The 14,016-nt window shown below is 27.9% G+C and overlaps 1 protein-coding gene across 1 annotated transcript in view; it reads left to right on the top strand.

Moving 5' to 3' along the window:
* The window catches only part of LOC124943135 (basic proline-rich protein-like), a 55,093-nt gene that overhangs the window by 8,600 nt on the left and 32,477 nt on the right, over positions 1 to 14,016 (top strand). The window contains exon 3 of the mRNA XM_047483690.1: positions 8,072 to 8,626. Coding sequence (XP_047339646.1) covers positions 8,072 to 8,626 — 555 coding nt within the window. The remainder of the gene's footprint in view (positions 1 to 8,071; positions 8,627 to 14,016) is intronic.

Raw genomic sequence — 14,016 nt, 5'->3', positions numbered from 1 at the left:
TGCCAAAATGGTTGTCAAACAAGTTGTGGCAAATGAAGATTTCAGACTTATTTATTTAGATATTTGGTTCAATATTTGTGCTTCTTTATTTGTAACAGAATATATGGATTGAACAAGAAAATAAAATTATTACATTGATGTGATATTGAGATTTATTATTAATCATTTTATTGTTATTATTAACTTTTATTATTTGATTTAATATTTATCTATTAAATAATTAAAATACCTTAAAATGGAACAAAAAGACAAAATAATCATAATTATATATACAATTAATTATTATTTAAGATAATTGATCATTACATCTAACATTAATTTAAAAGTTAAAAAAATATAATCCAGATGTGAAAAGAAAGTTAAATTTTATTAACTCAAAAAGTTAAGATTACATAAATAACATGCTTTGAAATTATTGTCATAAATAATTATTATTAAGAAGTGATTTTTAATATTAATGTCTAACTACTAATACATTGCTATATTTTTATCTACTTTGTTTTAGTTGTGTCGAATCGTTATGACGATTTAGGCGCCGTATTACCGTACACAAATATATTTTTATTGATCATTTATATTTCAGTAACATTTTTAAATTTTGTTATAGATAGTTCAAAAAGTTAATAAGATAGTTCTAACTTATATGCATTCTTTACTATTATTTGATAAGTCAATTGCGCATTTGAGTTGTCACAACAAAACAAAAGTTTATTTATTTTTGTTAATTCTCGAAGCGGATTTCGTGAGTCCACTCTTACAAGAGTAAAATAAGCTAAATATGCTTACACTGTTATTAAATTAGTTTCATTTAGATTAATCATTGGCACCAATCCCCATTCTCTCTATTTTATTTCTTATTTGAGATTCAGGCTGCCAAGATCCATATTCCCAATCGCAGCAGTAGTGGAAATAGCAACCGTGGAGCAGCGACAATCCAACGGAAGACTATAATCATCCATTAGTTTATTTAATCAATGTAAGTTTTTGTTATAGTTATGTTCTAGTTGTGAATCTTTTGTAATTGAGATTTTAGCTTAGAGACTTCACATTCTTCGGCCCTTAAGACAATATTTTCAATTTTCTAAGTCACACTTGCATTATGGCTCAATTTCCGTCCAACAATACATACTTTTTTCAGCCTCGAGGATTTCGTTACAAAATTTTATCCCGAATAGATTTAAAATCCAATTTCCATTTAATTTAATGTGCAATTACTAACTTGAATAGAACAACTAATATAGATAATTTAATTAAAATTATTTTAAGAATCATAATGTTTTTCTAGAAGACAACAATAATTAATAAGGTTAATCCACTGACTATTATAATTGAGTTATAGGTTACATACTAAAAAATACTAAAAATTGACAAACTAGATAAAAGAAAAAAGATAGTTGATTATTAATATATATTAGATTTCATTATTAATATTAAATAATATTATTTATTTATGAAATAAAATAATATATAATTAAAGGTATATAGCTATTGAATTAATATTTCAAGGAATATTATTTATGTAAGAAATAAATAATATATAGTTAAATTTATTAATTATGGAATTAAGATTTAAAAAAATATATTATTTATTTATGAATAAAATAAAATAATATATATATATATAATAAATTAAAAGGTTAATTAAGAAATGAGTTCTGATTTTTGAATCTTCCCACCTGAAGTATTTTAAACCTATTTATATGATAGATATGTCAAGAGCTCTGTGACACATAAAGACATGTGACACATAAAGACAGGAGTATCATTACTTTATGAGATGTAATTAGTATAGAATCAATATACCAAATCATAGATTCAGTAACATATAAATTGCTTTTTGCCAACATTTAATGGTATCGACTTTTGATCCATAATTATTGTCTAATATATTTTCATAAGTTCATGTTAAAATGTCAACTTGAGCATTGTGTTATGTTATGAGCTTGTAAAAGTTGTTTTAATTTAAGACTTGGTTTCCTGCTTGATCTTAGCCTTTTGATGACTACCTTAGGGACAACATTTTTGAAAATGTTTCTTTGAATGCATATTTTTTCTTCTAAATATTTGGTGGTGGTTTTGGTCTTTACTATTTTCTTCGGTGTTTCATATGTTATTGTCCATTTGAAGATTGGATGGCATTAGTGGGTACATCTCTAGGAGTGGGTATATCAGCACATGGAGAAAGATGGGGTTCTAGTGGAATATATAAAAGTGATCTTATTTCTTAAGTTAGTTAGATCTTTGGTTAATGTGTAATTTCTTTTCTCATTCTTTTTATTGAATAACTCTTGGAAAATTGGATTTTACTTAATGGGGTCCAATTAATTGACCATCTCTTTTATCTTTTTCTACATTTTATTTGTTGTACCAACATTTTTTTAGAGGATGCTCATAGTTGTGCATAGTCAAATGTCTGTTAGCATTTGTTAAGTATTTTTATTAATTTTTTATGTTCCTAGGCCACATATTTCTGGCCTAGGTTAATGACTACATCTTGTTTAATTGTGTGCCTTTTCTTTTTCACTTGAGCATTTTAAATAATGTTACTTAGAAGTGGATTTTCAATTATTATTTGCGACTGGTTGAGATTCAAACCCCTGGTGACAGTCGGGAGTACTAACCACTATACTACAACACCTTATTGTTATCTTTAAAATTGTTAATGTACTTGATATGACTTCACAATTATATATATATATATATATATAATTGAACATAGTTTTATTATTCATTATCAAAACCATTTTATATCTAACATATTAAAATCACCGCTTATGTACATCTAGACTCTTGTCCAAATAATTCATTATTAACAAATGAGATCACTTTAAGTGTTCCGGTGAATGAAACTCTATTAAGTGAAATTAAGTTTTGAATTATTAAAAGTTTATAGATAAAAAACACCAAATGGACATAAATTATTTTATAAGTGACTATATTGTAAATTGACTGATATTGCTATGTTTCAAGGCTATAGGAACACAGAGATGTCCAATCATTTGCATATATGTATATAGATATACATGTAAGACTGACCTATCTTATAACTCTTCAAACAGATTGTGAATTTTTTAGTTAAAACTATGATTAATAGATTCTTTAAACATGAGTATGTTGTTGTCGCATTTGATGATTCATATTCATTTATACTATTAAACACTTCCCGGGAATGAAAGTTATAAAAGAAAAAGTTAAGGAGTGTCAAAAGTTGAGTAGGAGTCATAGTCATACAAGAAGAGAGAAGTCATCCTGCTCTTTGTATACTATGATACATTGACATGAATAGTGTTTCGACCACTTGATGAGCGAGAACTGAAAATGCATTGCCATGCTCGGATGGATTATTTGAACAATTCGTTTAATTGAAAGTTCAAAATCAGTGTACAAAAACATATTTGATAATATATATGAATTTTATCATATAATCAAATAAAACATTAAGAAACAAATGTATTTTATATTGAACACTTTAGTTAAAGACAAGGGGAAGATTGAAAGAATTATGTCCTTTAATTTAATGTGTAATAACTAAACTTGGATAGAATAATTAATGGAGATATTTAATCCAATTATTTTAGGAGTCATAATGTTGTGCTAGAATCAACTATGATTAATATGGTTAAACATATAGTTATTATAATTGAATTCTACGAGGTCAAATGTTAAGAGTTGACGAATTAGATTAAAAGAAAAGATAATATATTATGAAATAAAATAATATACGATCAAAAATTTAATTAAGGGAATGAGTTATGATTTTTAAATCTTTTCTCCTTAAATATTTTAGAGCCTATATATTCAGCCAGCAGCATCTCACCACCCTCTTCCATGGATGAAGGAGCTCTTAAGATATGGAATGCTTCAAATTACAGTATGGTTAAGTCATTTACGTCTCCAAGCGTTTTGTGTGTATAATTCATTTAGGTAGACTTTTCTTCATGTGTTTCTTGTGTATTTTCATCTAAGTCGACCGGTTACTATTGCTCGTGTCACTATTTTTCATCTATGGTTTGGTCATTCGTGTCTCCTCTAGTTTTTTTTATAATTGTTTTTAAGTTTAAAAAAAAACCTTTTTTAAATATGTATATTTTCAATATATAAGTGTTTTAATGTAGACTCATAACTGTGTCACAATACTTCTGAAAGTATTCACATTTTTTTTAAATACTTATAGACAATTTTATTTTTTAATTAGGGAGAACTAGTTTTGACTATTTTCAATGTATCACTTAGATAGAGTACTTTATAGAGACCATTTAATATAAAAGAAATATTTGAATAATTTAAGATCTAAAACTTGATTTATTATTTTTTTCTATTGTATCAATAAGTTGTGTTACTACTTGCCTTATCCAATGTAATAAAAGTATTGTATTAAAAATCTAATATCCAATAAAGCAGTTATACACTTTAAGTAGTTATGATTTGTGAAGTTTGTGTAAGTTTCCAACATTATAAGAAAAATTCAACAAGTAGAGTACAAATTTTTACCTATAGTCAAATGAATGTATTGAAAAAATATTATACAAATTTTTCAATCTAAACCTATATAAATAATATCTAAAAATTATTTTCAAAATCTCAATCCCAAAGATGACAATAGACCTAATAATTAAGTTTAATTAAATCATAATATTTATATATTTTATAAACATGAATGCAATGTTATGCACATTTTGGTTGATAGTTTGTTTAATCAAAATTTTATAGAGTTCATATTCAATTTAAGAAACATTTTGGGTATGAAATAAATATTTTCCAATTAATTTCATAGAGTTATTCTTTGTACATTGATTTTGTAGGAACAAGTCAAGAAAAAAATTAGAAAATGGTCATCTTAAATCCAAAAGAATAATTTCTCCAAGTCAATTCATATCAAATAATATTTTACATAAATCTTCTCAAATTAGTTTAAGCATACCACTTCAATTTTATGAATTGAATGATGTTAGGAGTTTGAATATTTGATGTTTTAGTGACATTTTTTTCCAGATAAATATACCAACAAATACGTTTTTAGATAAATATTTACTTGAAAGTATAACAGTCGAAGACAAGAGAATCTAACCGGGCTCGTGTGGATTAGTTAGACAGTCGAAGACAAGAGAATCTAACCGGGCTCGTGTGGATTAGTTAGAGGAGCAACACGTGGGACTTTTATCTCTGATTAGGTGTAAAGATTTGATAAAATTTTTTGCTTTAAAACCCATATCCAACAATAGAGCGGTATTGCAATTGATAAGATTAATAAATTAATTTTTAATTTGATGTAGATCTTATTTAAAATTGATGATATCTTTATAGGATAAATATATGAAATTAAAATAAAGTTTTTTGAAATATTAAAATATAAATTTATTTTAAATTAAGAAATATTTATGTTTGTTTTATATAAGATATATTACTTGCATAAATTCTTTATATGTTATAGAAATATGATCTGCATATAGTTTATTTTATTCTTCTTTTACACGATCAGTGTATTATTTTGTATTTTGTTATTTATTTAATATTTTAATACAAAGAATAGAAGAAACATTGAAATCCATGAAGGATGCAGACCAATGAAGTTGAAATCTTTAATTTACTGTGTGGACATATATCACATGGTAGAAAACTCGTAGTTTGAAAATTTTAACCTCGATTAGCGTGTTAATTTAAAAAAAATAAAACATTACTTTTTAAAACATGTTACTAATTTTGACAACTTTTTAAAACTCATTAAAAATAATTAATTTTGGTTTTAATTTAAATAATTCAGAGATTTAGGTTAATTAATCACAATTTAATTCTTTAAAAAATCATTTAGTTTAAACATAATTAATTTAAAAGATTATTTATTTTGAAATAGAGTTTTCAATAATTTTTTTTTTTAATAAATTAAAGTTGGTATACGTATACAAACGTATTGACTAGAGTTTCTTTTAGTTAGTAATTTGGTGATACTCGGGAAAGGGCTTTCGTGCTTCATCCTCCGCACCCATTTTAAAAACGGTCTCTACTTATAAAGTTGACTTTTAAAAATCGGTTGTATAACGTTAGAGTTTTATCCGATATTCTTCCGATCCTAGTCATAGTTCTAGGTTTGAGCTTTATTTAAAAATATGAAAACAAAATTTTTTTAAAATGTGGTACATGTTGTGAATGATAACTAGGGTGGAAATACTAAAGAATACCCGTTATTTTTAAAGGCATTAGGATTTAAAAATAAACACCAAACGAGCCTTTATCGAAATATTTTTGTGGAAATATCCCCAAAATATTTAAAACGTTATTTTCTCTTTTTTTGGGATTTTTAGAAAATAATTTCGGAGTCCCAAAACTACAAAATAATTTTGAATTTTAAAAGTGAAACCAAACAGGTCTTAAGAACGACGTCCTAGGTCCGGAGTTCATTTTTATCGGTCGAGGTCGAAAGACTCCGGTCTGGGTCAAGGAACCTCCGTCGAGGTTTGGGATCTTCTGGTCTAAGAACCAAAGTCCTCGGTTGAGGTGTAAGGACTCTGGTACTTGCCTGATCTTACTGGTCTAGGTGTAAACTCCTCCGGTCCTAGGTTAGCATGGGTCTACGTTTCTCAATCGAGGTGTATAAACCTTTCGGTCTAGGACTAGCTTAGGCTAGGTCCTTCGGTCCTGCGTTTGGATTCTCCTCAGTCCCTAAACTTGATATTCTCAGTCCAATGTTAGAACTCTCAGGCCTAAGGTTCGGGAGTCTCGGTCTCGAGGGTAGGATTCTTGGTCCTAAAGTTAAGACTCTCGGTCCCTATGGTTACGGAGTCTTGGCTCAAGGTTAGGGACTCTCGGTCCAGATCGGACCTCTCGGTCCTAGGTTGAAAATCCTCGGTCGGCTATCTCGTCCTAACCTCAAGAACATCGGTCTGAGGTAATTTTTTTTAATCCTAGGATTCAGTCCGGACAGAGGATCCTCGGTCGGATCTCTCGGTCCTCAGGAACATCAAATATTCATTTTTTTTTAATTCGTTTTTTAGCTTTAATTCTTTGATCCAAGATCTTGAGTTAGCATCACAAAGATTCCATGAAAATGTGATAATCATCTCAAGGTATCAATCGACCTGAATGATGATCAATTTGTTTAAACAATTTGTGATCACAATTTGAGTTTTTTAATTTTTAAGTTGTTTTGAAGTGAGAGGGGATATCTAATAAGCTTTCTTATATCAGACCTACTTGATTGGTACCAACTAAGAACAATGGTAGTTTCGTTTTAACCAATTGCAAAAACTCAAAAATTTAATTTTATTTTGAATTTTAATTTTTATCAATATAATCGGGATGGATCAAACATACATCCAAACAATTGCTCAACTGTTTTCAATCATGTTGTGAAACTTTTGGGTGTGGTCAACATAATTAACCCTAAAGAACAGCAACTTCGTTTTTTTTTTTAAATTTTCAAATTCAAATTTGAGTTATTGTTATTAGATCGATGATCTGGTTCTATCCTATCTAGGATAGTTCCTAAATAATCATAGGAATATTACATCAATAAACCTAATTTTGAATTCAAAACTTCGACTAAAATGAGAAAAATCTTAAGAAAACTTTATGATTATACTCTTTACTATTATTCAGTACGAATTTAACATTTAAATAAATAAGAATTATGTAAATGATCTCATTGTTTATATGATATTTTATTATTTTTTATAAAATAAAAATTAAAAACACCATACATATTATAATATTAGTGACAAAAAAAATGTAATCATTATCTAGATGTAATAATTGATCATTATCTATTGTAATTTATTCTTTTCTCTAAAAATAATTGATCATTATCTGTATAATAATTTAATAAATACATACCCATCTTTTGAATAATTTGATAACTACTAATTATTAAAGTGGTCTTCAAAATTATCTGTCATAATTATCAACTAATAGATTGCTATTAAATTTATTTTTGGGATTGCTATAAGTATTTGTGGTATTTGAGGGGTATTGAAGATAAAATTTAGAGTAATAAAAAAGTGCATTTCTCTATGTTGAATCAAAAAATATGATGCAAATAGTGACCTATTCTTATTTCTAATACTAACGATTTCAATAGCTCTGTAGCTATACAGACACCCCCACACAACCGTGGACACCCCTTACCCTGCTGAAGCCGCCTACCCTGCCCACGCACGCCTACTCCGCCGACGCCGCCAACTCAGGCCTACGCCGCCAACTCCGCCAACTCGCAACTCAGCATACTCCGCCTACTCCGCCCTACGCCGCCAACTCCGCACTACTCCTCCGTACACCGCCAACGACGCCCTACGCCCCACGCCCCCCCGCACCCCACGCGCACCACGCGCCTCACGCACCCCACGCACCCCACGCCCCCACGCACCCCCACGCCCCCCACGCACCCCACGCACCCCACGCACCCCACGCAACCCCACGCACCCCATGCACCCCATACTCCGTGGAGACCCGTACCCTGCCTAAGCCACCTACCCTGCCGACGCCGCCTACTCCGCCTACGCCTACTACCCCCCTACGCCGCCAATCCCCTACGCCGCCTACACCCCCTACGCCGCCTACACCCCCTACGCCGCCTACTCCCCCTACGCCGCCTACTCCCCCTACGCCGCCTACTCCCCCTACGCCGCCTACTAATGTAATGTCCTATACTTACTCTACGTATTGTTAGAAATTCATCAAAAAAAATGTTTTAATACCAAAGATAATTATATTTTAAATGCATTGTGGCTATTGTGCCCAATATGTTTCTATTAAAAAAAACATTTTTTAGATTAATAATTTATATTTCAGTAATTTTTAAAATTTTGATAAGATGTCCTAAACTATTGATCTAATTGCAGGTTAACTAAATTTTACCAAGTGCCAAAATGGTTGTCAAACAAGTTGTGGCAAATGAAGATTTCAGACTTATTTATTAGATATTTGGTTCAATATTTGGTGCTTCTTTATTTGTAACAGAAATATATGGATTGAACAAGAAAATAAAATTATTACATTGATGTGATATGAGATTATTATTAATCATTTTATTGTTATTATTAACTTTTTATTATTTGATTAATATTTATCTATCAAATAATTAAAATACCTTAAAATGAAACAAAAACACAAAATAATCATAATTATATATACAATAATTATTATTTAAGATAATTGATCATTACATCTAACATAATTTAATTTAAAAGTTAAAAAAATAATCCAGATGTGAAAAGAAAGTTAAATTTTATTAAATCAAAAGTTAAGATTACATAAATAACATGCTTTGAAATTAGTGTCATAAATAATTATTATTAAGAAGTGATTTTTAATATTAATGTCTAACTACTAATAGATTGCTATATTTTTATCTACTTTGTTTTAGTTGTGTCGAATGTGTATAACGATTAGGCGCCGTATTACCGCACACAAATATATTTTTAAATTTGTTATAGATAGTTAAAAGTTGATAAGATAGTTCTAACTTATATGCATCTTTACTATTATTTGATAAGTCAATTGCGCATTGAGTTGTCACAACAAAACAAAAAGTTTATTTATTTTTGTTAATTCTCGAAGCGGATTTCGTGAGTCCACTCTTACAAGAGTAAATAAGCTAAATATGCTTACACTATTATTAAATTAGTTTCATTAGATTAATCATTGGCACCAATCCCCATTCTCTCTATTTTATTTATTTGAGATTCAGGCTGCCAAGATCCATATTCCCAATCGCAGCAGTAGTGGAATAGCACCGTGGAGCAGCGACAATCCAACGGAAGACTATAATCTCCATTAGTTTATTTAATCAAGGTAAGTTTTGTTATAGTTATGTTCTAGTGTGAATCTTTTGTAATTGAGATTTTAGCTTAGAGACTTCACATTCTTCGGCCCTTAAGACAATATTTTCAATTTTCTAAGTCACACTTGCATTATGGCTCAATTTCGTCCAACAGTACATACCTTTTTCAGCCTCGAGGATTTCGTTACAAAATTTATCCCGAATAGATTTAAAATCCAATTTCCATTTAATTTAATGTGCAATTACTAACTTGAATAGAACAACTAATATAGATAATTTAATTAAAATTATTTTAAGAATCTTAATGTTTTTCTAGAAGAAACAATAATTAATAAGGTTAATCACTAACTATTATAATGAGTTATAGGTTACCATACTAAAAATTGATTATTAGTATATATTAGATTTCATTATTAATATTAAATAAATTATTATTTATGAAATAAACAAATATAATTAAAGGTATATAGCTATTGAATTAATATTTAAGGAATATTATTTATGTAAGAAAAAATAATATATAGTTAAATTGTTAATTATGGAATTAAGATTTAAAAAAAAATATTATTTATTTATGAAATAAAATAAAATAATATATAGATATATATATATAATAATAATTAAAAGGTTAAAGAAATGAGTTCTGATTTTGAATCTTCCCCCTGAAGTATTTTAACCTATTTATATGATAGATATGTCAAGAGCTCTGTGACACATAAAGACATGTGACACATAAAGATAGGAGTATCATTACTTTATGAGATGTAATTAGTATAGAATCAATATACCAAATCATAGATTCAGTAACATATAAATTGCTTTTTGCCAACATTTAATGGTATCGACTTTTGATCCATAATTATTGTCTAATATATTTTCATAAGTTCATGTTAAAATGTCAACTTGAGCATTGTGTTATGTTATGAGCTTGTAAAGTATTTTTATTAATTTTTTATGTTCCTAGGCCACATATTTCTGGCCTAGGTTAATGACTACATCTTGTTTTAATTGTGTGCCTTTTTTTTTCACTTGAGCATCTTTAAATAATGTTACTTAGAAGTGGATTTTCAATTATTATTTGCGACTGGTGAGATTCAAACCCTGGTGACAGTCGGGAGTACTAACCACTATACTACAACACCTTATTGTTATCTTTAAAATTGTTAATACTTGATATGACTTCACAATTATATATATATATATATAATTAACTTAGTTTTATTATTCATTATCAAAACCATTTTATATCTAACATATTAAAATCACCGCTTATGTACATCTAGACTCTTGTCCAAATAATTCATTATTAACAAATGAGATCACTTTAAGTGTTCCGGTGAATGAAACTCTATTAAGTGAAATTAAGTTTTGAATTATTAAAAGTTTATAGATAAAAACACCAAATGGACATAAATTATTTTATAAGTGACTATATTGTAAATTGACTGATATTGCTATGTTTCAAGGCTATAGGAACACAGAGATGTCCAATCATTTGCATATATGTATATAGATATACATGTAAGACTGACCTATCTTATAACTCTTCAAACAGATTGTGAATTTTTTAGTTAAACTATGATTAATAGATTCTTTAAACATGAGTATGTTGTTGTCGCATTTGATGATTCATATTCATTTATACTATTAAACACTTCCCGGGAAGAAAGTTATAAAAGAAAAAGTTAAGAGTGTCAAAAGTTGAGTAGGAGTCATAGTCATACAAGAAGAGAGAAGTCATCTGCTCTGTGTATACTATGATGCATTGAACATGAATAGTGTTTCGACCACTTGATGAGCGAGAACTGAAAATGCATTGCCATGCTCGGATGGATTATTTGAACAATTCGTTTAATTGAAAGTTCAAAATCAGTGTACAAAAATATTTGATAATATATATGAATTTTATCATATAATCAAATAAAACATTAAGAAACAAATGTATCTTATATTGAACACTTTAGTTTAAAGACAAGGGGAAGATTGAAAGAATTATGTCCTTTAATTTAATGTGTAATAACTAAACTTGGATAGAATAATTAATGGAGATAATTTAATCCAATTATTTTAGGAGTCATAATATTGTGCTAGAATCAACTATGATTAATATGGTTAAACATATAGTTATTATAATTGAATTCTACGAGGTCAAATGTTAAGAGTTGACGAATTAGATTAAAAGAAAAGATAATATATTATGAAATAAAATAATATACGATCAAAAATTTAATTAAGGGAATGAGTTATGATTTTTAAATCTTTTCTCCTTAAATATTTTAGAGCCTATATATTCAGCCAGCATCATCTCACCACCCTCTTCCATGGATGAAGGAGCTCTTAAGATATGGAATGCTTCAAATTACAGTATGGTTAAGTCATTTACGTCTCCAAGCGTTTGTGTGTATAATTCATTTAGGTCGACTTTTCTTCATGTGTTTCGTGTGTATTTTTCATCTAAGTCGACCGGTTACTATTGCTCGTGTCACTATTTTTCATCTATGGTTTGGTCATTCGTGTCTCCTCTAGTTTTTTTTATAATTGTTTTTAAGTTTAAAAAAAACCTTTTTAGATATGTATATTTTAAATATATAAGTGTTTAATGTAGACTCATAACTGTGTCACAATACTTCTGAAAGTATTCACATTTTTTTAAAATACTTTATAAACAATTTTATTTTTTAATTAGGGAGAACTAGTTTGGACTATTTCAATGTATCACTTAGATAGAGTACTTTATAGAGACCATTTAATATAAAAGAAATATTTGAATAATTTAAGATCTAAAACTTGATTAGTTTTTCTATTGTATCAATAAGTTGTGTTACTACTTGCCTTATCCAATGTAATAAAAGTATTGTATTAAAAATCTAATATCCAATAAAGCAGTTATACACTTTAAGTAGTTATGATTTGTGAAGTTCGTGTAAGTTTCCAACATTATAAGAAAAATTCAACAAGTAGAGTACAAATTTTTACCTATAGTCAAAATGAATGTATTGAAAAAAATATTATACAAAATTTTCAATCTAAACCTATTAAATAATATCCAAAAATTATTTTCAAAATCTCAATCCCAAAGATGACAATAGACCTTAATAATTAAGTATCATAAAATCATAATATTTATATATTTTATAAACATGAATGCAAATGTTATGCACATTTTGGTTGATAGTTGTTTAATCAAAATTTTATAGAGTTCATATTCTCAATTTAAGAAAACATTTGGGTATGAAATATATATTTCCAATTAATTTCATAGAGTTATTTTTTGGACATGATTTTGTAGGAACAAGTCAAGAAAAAAAATTAGAAAATGGTCCATCTTAAATCCAAAAGAATAATTCTCCAAGTCAATTCATATCACATGATATTTTACATAATCTTCTCAAATTAGTTTAAGCATACCACTTCAATGTTATGAATTGAATGAGTTAGAGTTTGAATATTGAGGTTTTAGTGAAACATTTTTTTCCCGATAAATAACCAACAAATATGTTTTTAGATAAATATTACTTGAAAGTATAACAGTCGAAGACAAGAGAATCTAACCGGGCTCGTGTTGATTAGTTAGACAGTCGAAGACACGAGAATCTAACCGGGCTCGTGTGGATTAGTTAGAGGAGCAACACGTGGGACCTTTTATCTCTGATTAGGTGTAAAGATTTGATAAAAACTTTTTGCTTTAAACCCATATCCAACAATAGAGCGGTATGCAATTGATAAGATTAAAAATAATTTTTAATTTGATGTAGATCTATTTAAAATTGATGATATCTTTATAGGATAAATATATGAAATTAAAATAAAGTTTTTGAAATATAAATATAAAATTATTTTAAATTAAGAAATATTTATGTTTGTTTTATATAGATATATTACTTGCTAAATTCTTTTATATGTTGATAGAAATATGATCTGCATCTAGTTTATTTATTCTTCTTTTACACGATCAGTGTATTATTTTGTATTTTGGTTATTATTTTAATATTTTAATACAAAGAATAGAAGAAACATTGAAATCCATTGAAGGATGCAGACCATGAAGTTTGAAATCTTTAATTTACTGTGTGGACATATATCTAATGGTTAGAAAAACTCGTAGTTTGAAAATTTTAACCTCGATTAGCGTATTATTTAAAAAAATAAAACATTACTTTTAAAACATGTTACTATTTGGACAACTTTTAAACATCATTAAAAAATAATTAATTTTGGGTTTAATTTAAATAATTCAGAGATTA

Source organism: Impatiens glandulifera, chromosome 6, assembly GCF_907164915.1.
Source record: "Impatiens glandulifera chromosome 6, dImpGla2.1, whole genome shotgun sequence".
In the NCBI taxonomy this organism is placed as follows: domain Eukaryota; kingdom Viridiplantae; phylum Streptophyta; class Magnoliopsida; order Ericales; family Balsaminaceae; genus Impatiens; species Impatiens glandulifera.
The sequence above is the reverse complement of the archived record's forward strand: the minus strand, read 5'-3'. Positions and strand labels throughout refer to the sequence as shown.